The 18420-nt window shown below is 41.6% G+C and overlaps 2 protein-coding genes across 2 annotated transcripts; one reads left to right on the top strand and one right to left on the bottom strand.

Annotated features, from left to right (window-relative positions):
* Positions 1–78: 78 nt before the first annotated feature.
* On the bottom strand, positions 79–4049 carry LOC128780894 (tripartite motif-containing protein 43-like). The gene is given in 6 exon segments (XM_071221595.1): positions 79–119; positions 205–302; positions 2504–2607; positions 2882–2977; positions 3643–3704; positions 3707–4049. Coding segments are annotated over 6 exon segments (744 nt in total).
* A 4100-nt stretch (positions 4050–8149) lies between these two features.
* Positions 8150–9327, top strand: LOC112297678 (upstream-binding factor 1-like protein 1). Its single transcript, XM_071221594.1, is given in 2 exon segments — positions 8150–9131; positions 9134–9327. Coding segments are annotated over 2 exon segments (1170 nt in total). The 5' UTR covers positions 8150–8155.
* Positions 9328–18420: the final 9093 nt, after the last annotated feature.

The following is an 18420-nucleotide window of genomic DNA, read 5'->3' as shown; positions in this document are numbered from 1 at the left end:
AATTGATAAGGCCTGAGTCACATCTATCATTACAGCAGTTTTGATTTTATCTTTTACCATATTATAGTGACTCCATGACTAAGTAGGACTAAACATGCCACTTAGCAGGCTGTTCTCCTCTGCAAGAAAGAGGAAAAGATCATTCAGAAAAAAATCATAATGGAAGGACCCTGTCAGGTGGTCCCACCAATGGGCAACCCTCACCTAGGAAGCGGTTGAGCCTGTCCAGCAGTCCAGTAATGGGCCGTGCAGGGAGTGTGGGCCGCAGAGGCTGAGGCATGAGCAGCTGCACCTGCTGGCTCCTGTGAAGAGGAAGATGCAATTAATCTTTTGCTGCCGTTATCAGTCAACTGAATGTTCTTCATCAAAATCCTTTTGTTCACAACTGTGGGATAGAACTGTGCTATTCTTAAGAAATCTCTTTTATTTTTCTTCTTTGCCTGCTTCCATCCCCATTTCTCAGAGGTACTTGCCTCTCTTACTTACTTCTAGGTAAATCTAATCTTTGCACTTTCAGTTCTTATTGATTGTGAAATATAAAACCATCAATGACCAGTCTCCTAGAAAGGTTTGCATTGAGCCTGACAACACGCAGCTCCCTCAGCCGTAGATGTGAAAAAATGCGAACTTCTGCTCAAGAGGAGCAGGAAATCATGTACTGCAAAACCCATACAAACAGATGAGCACACAAACAATTGAGAAGACTCTGAGAAAATATACCCTCACTTTCTTAGAAGTAGCTGGATCTCTTTCATGGTCCTCATGAACCCCACTTAGCACTGAAGAACAAACTCACCTTCTCAGTCCGTCTCTAATTCCTGTCAAGAAAGGGAAGAGAAACTTAGACTTCTTCAGAAGCAGGATATTCCGCCAACAAGTTTGGGTTTGGGGAAGTTTGGAAAAGTACTAATCGCTACCACCTGCAAACTGCCTTGAAAATTTATTCTCCTTTCCCTCCCTGAAGATAATCCTGACCATATCATGTCAGAATCTAAATTCTTTTTGTAAATAATTTTTTAAATTTATTTTGTATTTACCTGTAGTTGGTAGGTAATCATATATTGGTTATATTAATTTAAAGAGTACAGTATTAACAATTCAACATTTTTATACCTTACAAAGTCATCACAACACTAAGTCTGGTAATCATCTGTCACCGTGTTTACTTATCACCATAGTATTGGCAATATTCTCCTCCCCCTTTTTACCCACTCCCCTGGCCCCCCACGTGTGGCAGCCATCTCTCTGGTTTCTGTTTTTACGTTCTTGAGGATTTCAGAACGCTGACTGTGAGAAGAGGGAAGCGGCTGTGCATCGCTGTTACCCTCAGCTCTGTGCATAGGGGTCTTTCCTAAGGCTTGTCCCGAAAGAGGAATATGCCCCAAATTAATGGCAAATGAAACCAATGATATCGTATCAGAAGCAGGAAATACATTTGGAAGCTTTTACCAAATGTTTCTACATTGCCCACTTGCAGACCAGAATTAAAAGACCTTGAATAAGTTTTTCCTTTCTGGTGTTAACTGAAGCAAGAAACAAAAGTAGATTTTGAGAAGGAAAATATTCCTTATGGAATCTCCATAATCACAATTCCATGAGGTTTGTTTGTGCATGGTTAGGCCAGGAGCAGATCACATTATTCCCAACTGGGAGCCACTCTCCACCATGGATGCAGGAGATGAAGAAATCTGTATCTTTGGTATCAAATACATAATGGAGATCAACGGTGGGGGCTTCCAATAATATAAAATATTCCCAGGCAAACGCTCCATTCCTACCTTAAGCAACTCTACATCTGCTTTCAGACACGTGTTCATGAGCTCATCACACATTGCTCTTAGGTTGATCTTCTTTTCAGCCATTTCAGCCTCAAGTTTCTCGAGTTGCCCAAACATCTTTGACCCTGCCTTAATGACACTCTAAATACTGTTTTTCTTCCTCATGGAGAACCAGTTGCAGTGTCCCAGAAAAAGCCCTGGTTTCATCTTGGCGTCCGTGGAGATGCGTCTGCAGAGAGATGGATTTCCTAGATCACAGACTGGGGCCGACCTTACCCACCCCCACTGCAACAGCAACTGCTGTACTGATTCCTGTTCTCTTCCAATAAGCTCCATGTATCCTAAATTCAGGGTCCCCCGCTTGCAGAAACCATATATTCATTCCTCTTTCCTTCATTTCTTTTCCATTCTTTTAAACCATACCAACAGCCAATTATGTGCTTCCCTCAACTCCCTCCACCCACTTCATGAACTCCTAAAAGAACTGGAGGAAAGCTTCCCGTTGATAATTTCTTTCACACTCAGCCTCTCAACTCTGAAAGACTACATGCAAGCAATTAAAATTCACTGTCAATTAATCAATTATTACATGCAATATTCTGACCTCTGTGTTAGTAAATTGGTCTCTAGTGTAAATCTCTCCTTATTCTTAGAAGTAATTATTGCATTGTACTCTCAGGATTAGGAAAGACCATCAGAAAAGATCTTCCTGAAATTCTCACTACCTTCCCTCAAACTGATGTCCATCCTCCCGGCCCTTTTCTCCGCCCTCCTTTTCTTTGTGGATGGGCTTCTGTCCTCCATCTAAAGCCACAGGTTCCCTATGGTTCTGAAGAACATTGATTCTTATTCCATTGCCTATTCCCTCCCAAAAGTTGTGGATTCACTCTCTCACTCTCCAATCTCAGTTTTCTCTTTACTTCTTTTACTCTGTTTCCTTTATTTTTAAAATACTACACTTTCTTTTACTTGAAACAGTATCACTCTCTAGCTTCTGTACTTCACGCCGTCACAGGCACACTTCCTAAGTTGCGGTTCACGGTTCCTTTTCCCCTCGTGACTGCGTCAGGCTGATTCAGAGGGAAATACAGTCTCACACTTACCACCCAATAGACAGATATTCTGCCATCTTTACTGAGATTTCTTTGAATTTCTTGAATCTTTTCCCATGAAGATCTCATGTGCTTTGAGAGCTTTGCCTGTTTAAAATAAGAAAAGACTTTCAGCACCAGAAAAACAAATAAATTTAGGTTTTAGACCATTAATGATGAAGATAATCAAGGGATGTTAGGTAAATGTACTTTAGGGAGAGAAGAAGGATCACGAGGTTTCCCTATTTGTCCTCACTAGTGATAAATTTTAGAACATTTCAGGCTGTATACGCAGTGCAATGTAGTTATTTGTCTAGGGAAACCGATCAGGATTTTACTTAGCATGGCCACTTCTCCGATAGTGAGGCATCTTGCACCAGAATTTGGAGCTAGTGATACTTGTCCCCTGCCAATTCCAATATTCTTTTTCCTTCTCCTTTGTCCTGAGTTAACAAATATGTACCCCATAGAAAATCCTTTTTGCATTTGTAGTTTTTTTTTTTTTCTCAAAATGTGGTCTTTCCACTGACTTGAGCAAATGCTGTATCATCAAAATAATAATGACCATTAACTTAATTACTCTGCCGTTAAATGCCACCACCATGAAGGCAGGTATACAACTGTGTTTTCCTCACAGCCCCATCACTGGTACTTAAGTTGGTACTTGACACTCAGTAAGGAGAGGATATAATCCTCATGATGATTCTCAGGTCCTTGCGTTGTCTTGGAGGCACTCTCCTCCAGCTGTCACATGCTCTCAGAGGCACCCTTACCTGGTGTTCCTCAGCAGCCTCTTCTACGGGGCAGCATCTGTGAGCCTCGTGCTCCTGAGCCAGCAGTGCACACAGAGCAGGCTCCTGTCGTCTTCTCAGAAGATCTGCTTTGTCTCCTTGGGTAGCCCACACCTATAGGGCTCAGAGCTCAGGAACTGCCGCAGACTGCCTTTCCTGGCATTAGACACCAGGTTTTTCAGAAGAATATTGGTTTTGAAGTTTGTCTGCTCTGACAGTTCCCTGCACACAGGGCAATAGGCAGGGCTTTCAGCTTTCTCCCAGGATGCACAGAAACATGACCAACAGAAACTGTGCCCACAGCCCATGGTGACTGGGTCTGTAAGGTAATTCAGGCAGACGATACAGGCAAGTTCTTCTCGAAAGGCTTGTGACATGTCCGAGTCCATTTTTCTGAGGGAGGAAAATTAGGAGTTTATTCCTCTGCCCAGAAGACACAAAGGTCTAAGCAAAGTTTGACTCAGGTTGTGACTCAATAACAGTGTGTCTGGAGCCGAGTGGACTTGAGAGGGCACGTGACACAATTGGAAAGCAGAGACACAGGAAAGCTCTCACGATCTGGAGGAACCATTCTCGGCTTTCTCACCAACACTGTCCACCTCTGCCCCCTTTTCTCCTGCACAAAAAGGATCCCCCGTTTTGTTGAGGTCTTACTTTCTCCAAATTGCTTGAGTTTCAGGTGTTTGACCCAAATTTATAGCTCCAGGTGCTGGGCGGTATACTGAGTCTCTAAAGAACACACCCATTTCTTCTAAGGACCACATTTCAGAGGTCTTTAGATAGGTGTTAATAATGAATGATTAAGTTTCTTCAACCCTGAGGATAGGATTAATTTAATACCTTTGCTAATCTCCCTAAATAAAACTCTATAAACATAACTTAATCAAGATTACTAATTTTACAGCAAACCAGCCCTTAAATGCTGCCTTTATATCTAAATTTCTGGACATCAGGACCTCTATTTTTAACTTACAAAAAGGCAGAAAATATTATTGGATCAGTTAGTGATTTTAGCAAATGTCTTTGAAAACTTGGAAATATGTTTCCAATAGTTTGTTTAAATATAATCTGCCATGGAGGAGTGCTTTCTTTGACTCTCTGATTGGCTCGTCATTTTAACGTAATATTTTAAGACCTTTGACCCATCACTCTGGTCAGCTGATACAGATTGGTCTTTGAGACTGCTAAAGATTTTAAACTTTGGGGGGCTCTGAAGTCTATAAGCATGCCCTTGTTTTAAAGGGGGGAGCTTAAATTCATCATTTTTTAGTTGAGAAAAGTCGGATAGGAAATACCTTCATGAGAAGATATGCAGAAAGTCTAGAGACAGCTAGAAAAAGGGCATGTATTGTGATGTAGAAAGGAAATCAGTAGCAACTCTCCCCTTCAATCCAATCTTAGTAAAAAGATTATTCATTCACCTTGTGTTTCTGTATCCTCAGCCATTTGTCTTCCTCCTTTGTGAGGGTTTCAAGTCACCTATAGTTAATCCCCAAAGATGTCTGGGAAACACCCATAACTAACATTGACTGCATTAGCCTAATCTTTTTAAGAGAAATCCCATTTAAGGAAAGGAATCAGCCTTCAAGAATCAAAAAAGGACCATCAAGAAAAATTCATGTGCATTTTGTAGCCTTATAGTTGGAAGATCAACATGGTTCCTAGAGAGCTACAGTGGTTCGGGTAAGCTTCTTCTGTGGAGTGATGGAAACATTGCCTCAGCGAGAGATCTGCTTAATCGGACATTCTTTCTCAAAAAATCTGCAATAACGGCACACGCATGGTTCAAGCACCAGGTAAGGACATACAGTAGAGACTATTATTTTTTCCTGACATCCTCTTTAAATGCCTAACTATAATTCTGTAGCTATCAAAATGTATATTTCTCCCCCTAAGAAGTGAGTGGCTTGACTATAACTAATTTGTTTGTATTTTTGTGTCCCCTTATTTATTCACTATTGTGCTTACATTTTGATAAGCAGGTTTTCTACCTTATGTGTTATTTACTTCCTTGTATCACAGGTGGCAAACACAAGGCCCGTGGGCCGAATCTGGCCCTCCACCTTGTTTTATCTGGCCCAGAACCGAGCTCCTTGCCCCTAGTTAAGGAGTCATTATGTTTATAAAGTCCTACAGTCACATTCAGCCCTTTGAAGGCAACCTCGAGGCTGATGTGGCCCCTGGTGAAAATGAGTTTGACACCCCTGACTTATATGTTCTAGATTGTAAGATTTGAAAAACAAGTTAGCATATCTGAATTATTTTAAGGATCTTATCTGTCTCTCTTTTTTTTTTTTTCTAGTAACTAGTATTCTAGTTTCAGCTTAGGGTAATTTTTTTTTTTTTTCCTGCCGGGGGATATTTATTGTTGTCTGGAAACATTTTTAATTGTCACTACTGGCACTAGTGAGGAAAGACCAAGGATTCTGCTAAACATTTTTTTAAGACAAGGGACAGCCCCTTTCCTCCAAATGGCAGTAACTATGGAGAACAGGCAATCAGTAGGAGTCAGAAATAAATAAAAGCTATGAGATTAAAATGCCATTGGTCAAAGATATAAATACAAATAGGATTCCCTGAATTCACATTAAAGGATTAGTCTAAATTCATTATCCACCAGAGAATGATATTTTGATTTGGGATTATTGTCACTGTGATTTAAGATGTTCTGCCTTGTAATCTGTAAACATATTTTCAATACTCTGAATAATACATTTAAGTGCATTCTTGGATTATTTCATTGCTTATTTATTAACAACTTGTGCTAGGTATCTTGGAGCAGTCACAATCAAGACATACATTGTTCTTAATCTCAGGAAGGGTGTAGTGAGGAAGTAAGGCTACAAAAAATAGGTACAGGAAGTTTAGTTACAATCTGGTTAATGCTATGAAGGAAAACAAGTGGGGGGGGAAGTATAATGCTTTGTAAACTTGGGCTAGTTTCAGCACATGGCCTTTGAAAACAGACTTGAAGGTGACAGGGTGTGGTTAGGTGAGGATCCTGAAGTGGAAGGAAGTGTGGTAAGTTCAGGTGACTGAAAAGGCATTGAATCCGGAGGGAACAAGAAACACAAATGGAATGAGGTATTCAGGTACCAGAATATTCAGGATTTTGTAACTTCAAAAGTATTTTCTCTTAAATCCACTTTCCTACCCCTTTCCTATGTTTTCCAACGATTTGGTGGCATATAGATTTTTCAATAATATAATCATCCCCTACAGATATTCTAACATGAACAGTGTTATTTTTTCTTTCTCCCTCCCCATCATTTTTGTAGATAGTGCCAACTAGGACTTCCAGGACAATATTGTATGAATGCAATGGTAATGACTGTCTTTTTCCTAATCTCTGATTTTATAAAGAGAATTCTCCTAAAAATTCCCCTTGCAATGGCGTTGGTTATATTTCTTTCATAATTGTACTTTCTGAAATTAAAAAAAATCCTTTTATTTAGAAATTTCTGAATATTCTTATTGTGACAATATGTTGCATCATTATAGACTTTCTCTAGGTCACAGAAAATGATCAACATACATATTTGAGAACAGTATGTTCTGTAACTACAGTAGTCCTCCGTTATCCAAAGGGGACATGTTCTAAGTCCACCAGTGAATCCCTGAAACCTTGAAAGTACTGAATACTTATATATCCTATGATGTTTCCTGTAGGTACGTACTTTGTAACTTTGTGGAAGAAGCATAAAGTTAAGGAAGTTAAGGATGGTTTCTTTTTGGCATATAGGAATGGCCATCATCACTATGTTTAGGCTTTGGTGCCATTGTTAAGTAAAGTAAGTGTTACTTGAACAAAAGCACTTGATAGTTGACAGTTGATCTGGTAACATAACCCAGATGCCTAAGTGAGTAATGAGTGGGCGGGGTACACAGCAGGGATCGGGCCATCCTAATCAATGTGTAGTAGTATTTCATTGTCCTGTTAAACTCCTTTCTTTTCTGAGGCATTTCTCTTTTAGTATTTTCAACTCCACCATTATTATTATTATTATTATTATTATTATTATTATTATTATTCTCCTTCTTCTTCTTCTTTTTTAATCTATGCCTGTTGAGTGAATTGCTGGTCATTTATTTTGTTCATTTGTACTTAAGCTGTGGTATAATTGATGGGAAGATAGGCTAGGTTAGAGTTTAAGGACTTGTATTGTTCTCTTTTTTTTTGAGCTGGGGAATATTTAATAGTGCAAATGAAGCATCTTAATGCTCATGTTAATCTCACTTCAGTTTTGGGCCAATTTTTATTTCTATTTTAAGAGTACATTAAATTATAGAAGGGACATAGCCCAAGTGGAGTGTGATTATCTTGTTTATCACATGGAAGAGTAACTTCTTTCTCCACAGAAACATACAATCGCACACCCTGCAAGACATCTAACCAGGAATAATTCACTAAGCCAGTTGTGAGAGTGAAGAAGTTTGAGACCTTGCTGAGGTATCTAAACTTCCAGGACCACATAGGTGACTCAAAGACCTAGACATGGCATTGCCTGATAGCCTAAGCAACTGGTGTAAAGAAGACATTGAAAAGCTACTAGAATGCATGGAGAATAACCTTCCACCCAATGACAACCGTACATTCAAAACAACCCAGTCACGGATGGACTGGGAAAAAGTAGCTTTTAAAGGTTATTCTGGAGAAATGTGCAAGCTCAAATGGTTAGAAATTTCTTATAACTTGAGAAAGATTCACACTTTGAAAGAATTAGTCTTGGAAGCTAAAGGACATGTTAAAAGGGTCTACAAAAGCAAACAAAAACGCACGAAACATCCTGACTTACCCAAGAAGCCCCCGACTGCTTACCTCCGCTTCTTCATGGAGAAGAGGGCCCAGTACTCCCAAATGCACCCTGAGCTGAACAACCTGGAGCTGACCAAGCTCCTCTCTAAGAAATACAAGGAACTCCCAGAACAGATGAAGCTGAAATACGTTCAAGACTTTCAGAAAGAGAAAGAGGAGTTTGAGAAGAAACTGGCTCAGTTTAGGAAGGACCACCCTGGTCTGGTCCAGAACTCCAAGATGTCTGTTGTGCCTAGAAGGAGCCTGACCAAAGCCCAAAAGAAGATTCAGGAAAATGTGGAAAAAGTGAAGTCTCCCTCAGAACACTGTTTTTCTGAGAAGGTAAAATTCCATGGAGAGCCCAAGAAGCCCCCAATGAACGAATACCACAAGTTCCACCAGGATTTGTGGTCGAGCAGGGAGCTGCGAGACCTGCCCCTGAGGGAGCGCAGGGTGGAGATTGGCAGACGCTGGCAGCGCATCCCGCAGAGCCAGAAGCAGCATTACAAGAAGCAGGCCGAGGAGCTGCAGAAACAGTACAAGGTGGACCTGGACCACTGGCTCAAGAGTCTGTCCCCTCAAGAATACTCTGCTTACAGACAGAGAACCTATACTAAGTGTAAGAACATGAACATGAATGGAGGCCCGGACCCCAAGATCATCAGGAGAGATGTGCACTGTCTGTCAGCAGGGCTTTGCAAGAAGGGCTTGCACAGGAGCAGGGGCTGCAGGCTCCAGGGATAGAATCATCAGGATATAGAGGGGGCCATTCTCATGCCTCACGGAGATCAGAAGGAAATAAGGAAGATGGGGAAAAGGCAGAAAGCAGTAGCTCCTCAGACTCCAGCAGTGGGGATGAGGATGAAGACTGAGAGCTGCAGCTGCAGCTCATTTTCCTCAGGGGTCACCTCTGACTCAGACTCCAGCTGAGCTTTGTTCATTCCCGAAATGGTGGGACAGAGAGCTTCCCGACAAAAGACCTTGGCAGGGACATTGAAATAAAGGGCTCCTCTCCGTCTCTTTACATTTTCTTCTTTCTATCCTTCCCTCCTCCAAATAAAATGTGACTTGTTGGAAAAATATGTATCTGCGTAGGACCTTCTGGCTCTCCTACTCCCCAAATCCACCCCCTGCAGAGAAACCCCATGCAATGGAACCTCTTGGAATAAACAATGAGATGATCGGGCTTTGCCGGGCACACTGGCATGGACTGAGTGTTCTGAGACGGGAAATTTTACTAATCGCATGTTCTGCCTGTCCAAAGTAGTGGGGACACCCTGAGCCAAAGTACTTTCTCTGGAACTGTCTCTCAGGACTCTTGCACTGGAGCTGAGCAGTGGAAGATTTGACTGATGGGAAGTAAGATAGTTGCCTTTAAGAAAATTGTTGGGGTTTTTACCACAGTTGCTATTGTGGATGAAACAATTTGTTAGATTAATTTTAAAAAATGTTTGCAAAGTAAACAAACAAACAAAAAAAGTCAAGCCCCACATAGCTGTCTCCCTTCTCTCTGATGTAAAGAGGTGGTCTTCCCTGTCCTGGGAGTGGGTAGGGCTTGTGGGCAGCAGCCTTTCTATATGTTTCTTTATATCGGAGACAATGACATTTTTCTTACTGATTTCAAAAATTAGAAAAAAAAAATTTAAACTCCCCTTTTTCATTTAATTGGCTGCTCTTTAGAGTCAGTCCCCTTTGACTCTTGGCACCAACTTCCCAGGCCATGTCTAAATTTATTCTGGTTTCCACCACAAGCATTTCCTAACACTCTATGTGCAAATAAATCACATTTTTACCATACCCTTAATTTTGATGTATTACCTTCCGTACGCGTGTGTGGATATGTATATAACTATTTTATTACACTAATGTGTCTGTGAATTCATGTCCTAGTACCACACTGCTTTAATTATTTTGTTGAGTGGCATATTGAAAGTCTATTTAGAGCCAGTGCCACCTCATTATACTTTCCTCTTCTAAACATTCCTGGCTATTTTCACGTTTTGTTCTCACGCACATTAGCATTGCATAATCACTTGTATTCTTCATATATGGGAACAGTTGGGACTTGAGAGTTTATCTTATTCCTTGATGTCTTAGTAAAATATTTCATTATGTTTTATAAGCCTACAATTACAGTATCAGAAAATAATGACAATACTTGTCATTTTTCTACCTCTGCTTTTAATTCATACATTTTCCAATTTATTCAGCATCTACTGTTCTGTCAGCCTTTTCCTAGTTGCATGGGGTACAGAGAGGCAAGTACCAATTCCTGACTTTGTCACCACCACCGTCTGGCAGGGAGGAAGGACCTGCAAGTCCAGGAAAGCACAACACCGGACAAACACGGGCTAAAATTCTGAATTTTCTCTGTGATAAGATAGCATTGGTTAAAATAACACTTTCTTTTCTCATCTATTTCCTCATAATACATCATTAACTGGGAATACAATTACAAACATATAAGATGTAAGTGAGGATTAGATTTAGTGCTTATGAAATGCCTGGCTCACAGTTAATTCATACACACGAACAAAAAAGGTAAGTTGATTTCTTCGTTCCTGCCACCTTTCTCTCTTCTCAGGATTCTCAGTCTTCCCCTTCCTTGCTTACAGCTCCTCTTTCAACCAAATATAGAGGTTCACTAGCTCTTCTGGGCGCCAGCCTCTTCAAGTGACTGCCAGCTCGGTCTAGGAGCTGAGCCAACTGGGGTCCCCTCGGACAGGAAATGCAGGGGAAGAGAGACCGCACTGGGATCACCCGGCCACTCCCTCCCGCCCCAAGGCCAACTGGGACTTCTGGTCTGCGCTGGCCTCCCTCCGTGTGTTCCCCCACGTCCACTGACTTGAGGAGGCCGTTGGGTCCTCACTGAAGCTAACTCCATAGAAAAGCACGCAGGGCTGTAAAATATAAGCGCAGGTGGAGCCAGGGACAGGGCCAGGAGGCTGCATGGTAGCCAGAAAAGTTCATGGGGTTCGAGGGTCCCCCAGGCCTCCCACCCTTCAGTCAAGTCCTGAGCCTCCAAGGATCCCAAAGACACCTCAGGCAGCCAGCAGATCCGGACTTTGTGAGGACACTGGTACCACCTCCCTTCTGAGTGCAGTCTCTGAAGGAGCCGCTGGGATTCTTTGGCATCGCCAGTCCCTTCTGCACACCCGAAGTTTTGAAGGCTCCTGGAAAACTGTTCATTTTATTCCCTAGCAGGTTGCCCAACCTGCCACCCAGGATGGCAATGAATGTGTCCCAAGACAAAATCATAAATATACTTAAATTTTTTTGTGATTACATGTCACAATGTATTTAATGTGTGGTGAAAGACAACTCTTCTTCCAGTGTGGCCCAGAGACACCAAAAGGTTGGTGCCTACATCTCTCCTGGCACCTGAACCATGGCTACTCCTGGAAATTTCCTACGCCTAGTGGAGCTTAAGGTTTTTTCTCAGACCCTCTTGAGATCCAGCCCTGGGGTGATGGGAGGTCTTTCCTCCCACAAGTCCCTGGGAGCTAGTGCCTGGAACAGCTGGTTTCTCCTGTCCCCTGGCCCCACCCACATGTAACTCAGGCCTGGTCAGCCTCAGGGAAATGTGGACTCCTCTAGTTTGCTCCACAAACACCAGAGGGCCCCTTACCCATCTAGGCCTTGAGCTGGATTTGTTGGAGCAGGTCTCCCTCTAGTAGCCAGACGCTGGAACCAGGGACGGTACCTAACCTTCTTGAACTTGGCCCCCACCTACCCTGGACCACAGGCTCATTGCCCCTGAGCCAGATTTCAGAGATGTATGTTTCCTTGAATGACTCCGGTGGGATCCAAGAACCCAACTCGACCTTCATACACTCAATATTTTCCAGTAGATCGACGTGTACATATAATTAAATATTTTCCCTGGAAAAACAAAGTTAAATAAAACAGTGTAATTTACATTTTACAAAGAAACAGTAATAGGAACACTGAAATTTGTGTCTAAGTTTTAAAATGAAATTTAAAAAGTGACAATAAAATACAACATTTAATGCATACTTGACTATAAATTCCTAAAAAGTATTGGAAGTGTTTTGACCCAGGCTACATAATCTATTTTTTTAAAATCTATTATTTCCTTTCTTCTTAAAAAAATCAATGTACCGGGATTAGGGAGGCCCTGCGAGTTTGCCCGGATGGAGCGATCACAGAAGTTAGGGTGGAACTGCTAAGGCTAGAACTTTCATGTCATGCAGCTAGATTCCCTTTTCCTCTACTGAATAAAAGCTACACTATATTTCAAAAAAGTAAATACAGAAAATCAGCTCTTGTTAAGCAACTAAATGACAATTTTCTCACTGATAAATTCGAATCCCTTTTTGAGAAGTCAGGTTTTTGTACCAAAGAAAAACAAATAGAAGTATTATCAGTCTCATTAGATATCTAGGAAAAAAGTTAACTTTATTCCACAAGAACTACATAAAAATAGAATGACACAGGCCAATACTTTTGAACTAAAAGGTTATAAACATGCTACTTGCAAATACTACCAATGACCATCAAAGCTCTCCAGCCACAGGTAGTTCCCGCCCTGTAACATCTTTTCAGTCGCCTCCAGGTGGTCCGTACATCCTCAGGTTAGGGTGGCAGGACCCTAAACTATAGATGGGATGAGTGGCAGATGACAATGCTGGAAATTCTGGGCCACAAACCAAGTCACAGAAAACCAAGGCCCTGCAGGTTGCTTAGCCCCTGGCTGTTCACTTCAGCAACAACCAGGAAAGGTATCTGGAATCTCAGCCACAGGAGAGCTGCTGAGTGTGTACATTATGTATGTGTGTGGAGGGGACACTGGGATAGGCAAGTTGGAACCCCCTCCCTCCCGCACCATTCCCATCTGCCCCAGGTCTTTGGTTCCTTTGCTAAATGTTTTAATAAAACTAAAACATAACCCATAGACAGGGAGAAAATATGTTCAAAACATATGTGATAAAGGATTTGTATCCAAAGAACTCTTACAATTCAATAATAAGACAAAAAAATCCAAGGATCATTGTACAATGTACCAGATTTGAGGAGGTATTTCACTGAAGAAGATGTCTGGATAGCAAATAAAAATATTGTCTTAGTCTATTTGGGCTTCTAGTACAAATGCCATAGACCACGTGGTTTATAAACAACAGAAACTTATTTCTCATAGTTCTAGGGGCTGAAAAGTGCAAGGTCAAGATGTTGGTGTATTTAGTTCTGGTGAAGGCCGGTTTTCTGGTTCACAGGCAGAGCTGTCTTCCCCATGCCCTCACAGGAGGGAGATTTCTGGAGTCTCAGAAGGGCATTAATCGTGTCCATGCTGGCTCCACCCTCATAAGCCCATCACCTCCCAAAGGCCCTGCCTCCAAATGCCATCACATTAATGATTAGACTTCAACATATGAAAAAATGCTCAATGTCATTTGTATATATATGCAAATTAAAACTACAATGAGAGCTACCAAGTGTAGGATTACACTTACCTGATGTTTCTGAGAAGGCAGAAGGGTAGACACAGAAAGCAGATCAGTAGATGCCTGGACATGGGGATCGGTGTAGGGATTGACTGAAATATTACAAGGAATCTTTTTAAAATTGGATGTGATGATAGTTGCACAAAATAAATTTAAGAAAAATATATTAAAATCATCAAACTGTACATATTAAGTGGGCAGATGTTACAGTATGTAAATTTTACCTTAATTAAGCTGGTAAAATTATTATAGGCTCCCAAAAGTTTTTTGTTTGCTAGTGGGGTTATATCAGGCTATGCCACATCAGAAATTAAACTGAAAAATAATAAAATACTATGTATTAAATAATTTAAAATAAAATTTATAGAACCATCTAGAATAAAGGGCAAATAATGTCTATTATAATAAAAATAATTTTGACTGCACACACCGGCAGGGTTCTCAGAATGCATGTTGAGAATCCTGTAGTGAGGACCCAAGTCCTGATGCCCTACTTATGGCTGTGGGGGTGGGATAGGGAAGGACATGGTCCAAAGGTAGGGTTGCCTGGACCCCTGGACATCAGGCCTGTACCTTGTTGCGTGATGTCCGAGTCCCTGAAAACTAAGGGTGCGGCGTTGTAGCCATCCTGCAGCCCTCCCAAAGCACTGTAGCTGTATGGGTGTAGGACTGCATGTCTACCACCCCCTTCTCCCCGTTACAGACTGCAAGAAGCTACAGCAGCAAGTCCACAGCCTGGGTTCCATCCTTGTGCTGTTGAAAGTTTTGTTGGGGGGTGTACTTTTTAAATATATTTTATTGATTATGCTACTAGAGTTTTCCAAATTATTTTCTACCCTTTACCCCCTCCTCAGCCCTGTATCCCCCAGCCTCCCTCTAGCCTCCCCTGCCCCTTAGCTCATGTCCATGGTTTGTACATATAAGTTCTTTGGCTTCTCTGCTTCCTATACCATTCTTAACTTCTCCGCGTCTATTTTATGCCTACCATTTATGCTTCTTATTCCCTGTCTCTTTGCCCTCATTCTTCCCCTCCCCCACCCCACTGAAAACCCTCCATGTGATCTCCATTTCTGTGGTTCTGTTCCTGTTGTTTGCTTAATTTTTGTTTTTGTTTTATTTCGGTTCAGTCGTTGATAGTTATGAGTTTTCTGTCATTTTACTGTTCATAGATTCTGATCTTCTTCTACTTCTTAGATAAGTCCCTTTAACATTTCATATAATAAGGGTGTGGTGATGATGAACTCCTTGAACTTTAATTTATCTGGGAAGCACTTTATCTGCCCTTCCATTCTAAATGGTAGCTTTGCTGCATTGAGTAATCTTGGATGCAGGTCCTTGCCTTTCATGACTTTGAATACTTCTTAGCAGCCCCTTCTTGACTGCAAGGTTGCTTTGAGAAATCAGCTGACAGTCTTATGGGAACTCCTTTGTAGGTAACACTCTCCTTTCCTCTTGCTGCTTTTAAGATTCTCTCTTTATCTTTAAGCTTGGGTGACTTAATTATGATGTGTCTTGGTGTGTTCCTCCTTGGGTCCAAATTCTTTGGGATTCTCGGAGTTTCCTGGACTTCCTGGAAGTCTATTTCCTTCACCAAATTGGGGGAAGTTCTCCTTAATTATTTGTTCAAATAAGTTTTCAACTTCTTGCTCTTGTTCTTCTCCTTCCAGCACCCCTTGTGATTTGGATGTTGGAACAGTTAAAGTTGTCCCAGAGGTTCCTTTCCTCTCCTCATTTTTTTGAATTCTTTTGATTGGATGTTTATTTATTCCTTTTGTTCCAAATAGTAGATTTGAGTGCGGGTTTCCTTCCCTTCACTGTTGGTTCCCTGTATATTTTGCTTTATTTCACTTTGGCCAGCCTTTATTTCTTCCTTCATTTTGTGACCAAGCTCAATCAGTTCTGTGAGCACCTGATCACCAGTGTTTGGACTCTGCATCAGGTAGGTTGTCTATATCTTTGTTGCTTAGCTCTTTTTCTGCAGTTTTGATCTGCTCTTTCATTTGGACCATATTTCTTGCTCTCAGCACACCTGTTATGTTGTAAGGGGGCAGGGCCTCAGGTATTCATCTGGGGATGGCAACCCTCTTTCCTGGGTTGTGGCTGTGTCTGTGGGGGAGGGGTCAGAGAGGGAACAATGCTTGCTCACTTGCTCTGTTCTAGCCCCACTTTCCAATGAACTCTCCTATGAGACTGGGAGTTTCTCCCACTGTGGCAACCACACCCCTTCCCCACCAGTATTTTACAGTGAGCTTTGAGTCTTTAGTTTCCCATTTAGCCAGCCCTACCTTGCTGTGGTCCTCTCCACTCTGCTGCCTGTCTCCCCTCTCTGCCCCTCCTACCAGTCTGGGTGAATGTTTCTTTACCTCCTTGGTTGTTGGAGTTCCATGAAGTTTGATTTTCTGGCACTTCTGGTTTTTATTGTTTTTAAATTGGTTGTTATCCTTCTTTTGGTTGTGTGAGAAAGCGAAGCATTTCTACCTACACCTTCATCTTAGCTGGAGCTCCCAAATGTTTTTTTTTTTAATTGGTCATCCTTATACACATAAAGCATCATCTTAAATGAATGTTGAGATAAGTCAGAGATTTTTAAAGTATGGTCCAGGAACCAGCACCAGCAGCAGCATCTTATAATTTGTTAGATATGCAAACTCCCTGGGCCCACCCCAGACCTACTGAATCAAGAATCTCTGCAGGTGAGGCTTAGCCATCTGTGTTCTAACAAGACCTGCAGGTGATTCTGGCACACCTACCAGGCTATATCAGTGTTGCTGTTAATTTCCAAAAACGATCCCTTCTCAAAAAGGAAACGCAGCACAGCTGGGAAGGGAAGTCTTTCTTCTTCCTCCACCTCCACCCCTTCCTGAATCTGGACCTTCTGGGTGGAGATACAGACAATCACTTTTGGGTTCTGGGGGCAAACAGGATCAGGCAGCGGAGGTTTCTAGAGGACAAGCACCCACTGGAAGGTAAGGAAAGTCAGTTGCATAAAACAAGATTACCTTGCTTCTGGTGCCTGTTTGCTTTTCTCTCCCTGTAGTTGTCCTGAAACATTTAATAAAGCCTTTAGTCAGTTCCAGCTTCATCTCTTGACGCAAGTTTGAAAAGAAACAGGACCAGGGTTCAACAAGTATATTAATATGGGTGAGCCTTAGCTTAGGTTACCTCAATGGTGACAGTAGTTACACAGAAAGGCTTCAAAACAGCAGAGCTGGACCAAGAACACCCCTCTGTGTGCAGCAACTCCCCTCCAGAGCACCTTGCAGGTTCTGAGCTTTACTTGTGTTAACGAAAGCAGCTTCATTTCTGTTCATTCAAAGGTCTGCAGTTTCCACAGGGACTGCAGTTTACATCCACCCTCCTAATACAGCTATACACACATAGTTGTGCTACTTGCAAACATTTTTTAAATACAGAATAACAAAAACTTACATGAAGTTATGTTAACCTATAATACAGAAATCATTTTTTGTTAATAATTTTGGTATTTGTTAATATATTTGGTATAGTTTTTTTTTTAGTTTTATGTTCCATGGAAGGAAATGTTATAAAGTACATTTAGACCTCCCCCAAAATTGAGTACACTCATAATGATACTTTTATATATACTGAGAGGGGGATTGAGGGGGGAAGATCCAGAGAGGATCCCCATGGAATGAAATCAGTTGTACTTATCCTACTTGGGAAAAATGCAGGATGAGCAAAAATTCTAGGGATGAAATGATGTTATAAAATGTATTTCACTCATAAGTAATCACAGCAACTTCTATATACAGTTGGAAAAATCTGTGTCTGAGTGGAAGTGTGTGAGTTTGCATGCACACGTGCATGAGAAGAGGTGAGAAGAAAGTCCAATATTCCCCTTCTTCTCAAAGACGTTGCAGTCTTTGAGAGGATCTTGTCTCTGGAGAAAAATAGCAAGAAAAACAGGCCATGTTTTTTCAAGGATGAATGATATTCAGGATTTAAAAAAATTTTTTTTACCTTTTTTCTTCATTTGGTTATTGTGAGAAGCTGATCTGAGGTAATGGCTAGGCTAGGCAGAGGAAAATATTGACAAAAGGTTTTATTTAATGGCCTCGAGAGGAAAAGTACAGATGGTTATTTGGACTGTTGTCTTTCATTGAGTCAACAATTCATCCAATTTGTCCTGTGGTTATTCCTTCTCTGTTTCTAGGAGGCTATTACTTATTTCTGAGGAACAGAGGGGAGGAAAGCCCCACTTAGAACCCCTGACCCCAGGAGGTTAAATGCCTATTTTCAAGAATCCCAGGATGGGGCTTGGGGGTGAGTGATTAGTGACCCTAAGGATATTGTACTCATGCTGCAGTAGCCACATCTCCCACAGAATGAGGAATGGGGGAAAGCTGGGAGAAGCTATGCCCTGTCTGATAATGGGTGCTTGCTCTCAGAACTAAAATGGGGCCTAAGATCCATGCCTCTCTAATCCAAGGGAGTCACATCGAGGGACACCTGAGAGGCATGGCATCACTGAACAAAGACAAA

This window comes from Desmodus rotundus, chromosome 5 (genome assembly GCF_022682495.2).
Source record: "Desmodus rotundus isolate HL8 chromosome 5, HLdesRot8A.1, whole genome shotgun sequence".
In the NCBI taxonomy this organism is placed as follows: Eukaryota; Metazoa; Chordata; class Mammalia; order Chiroptera; family Phyllostomidae; genus Desmodus; species Desmodus rotundus.
The sequence above is the reverse complement of the archived record's forward strand: the minus strand, read 5'-3'. Positions and strand labels throughout refer to the sequence as shown.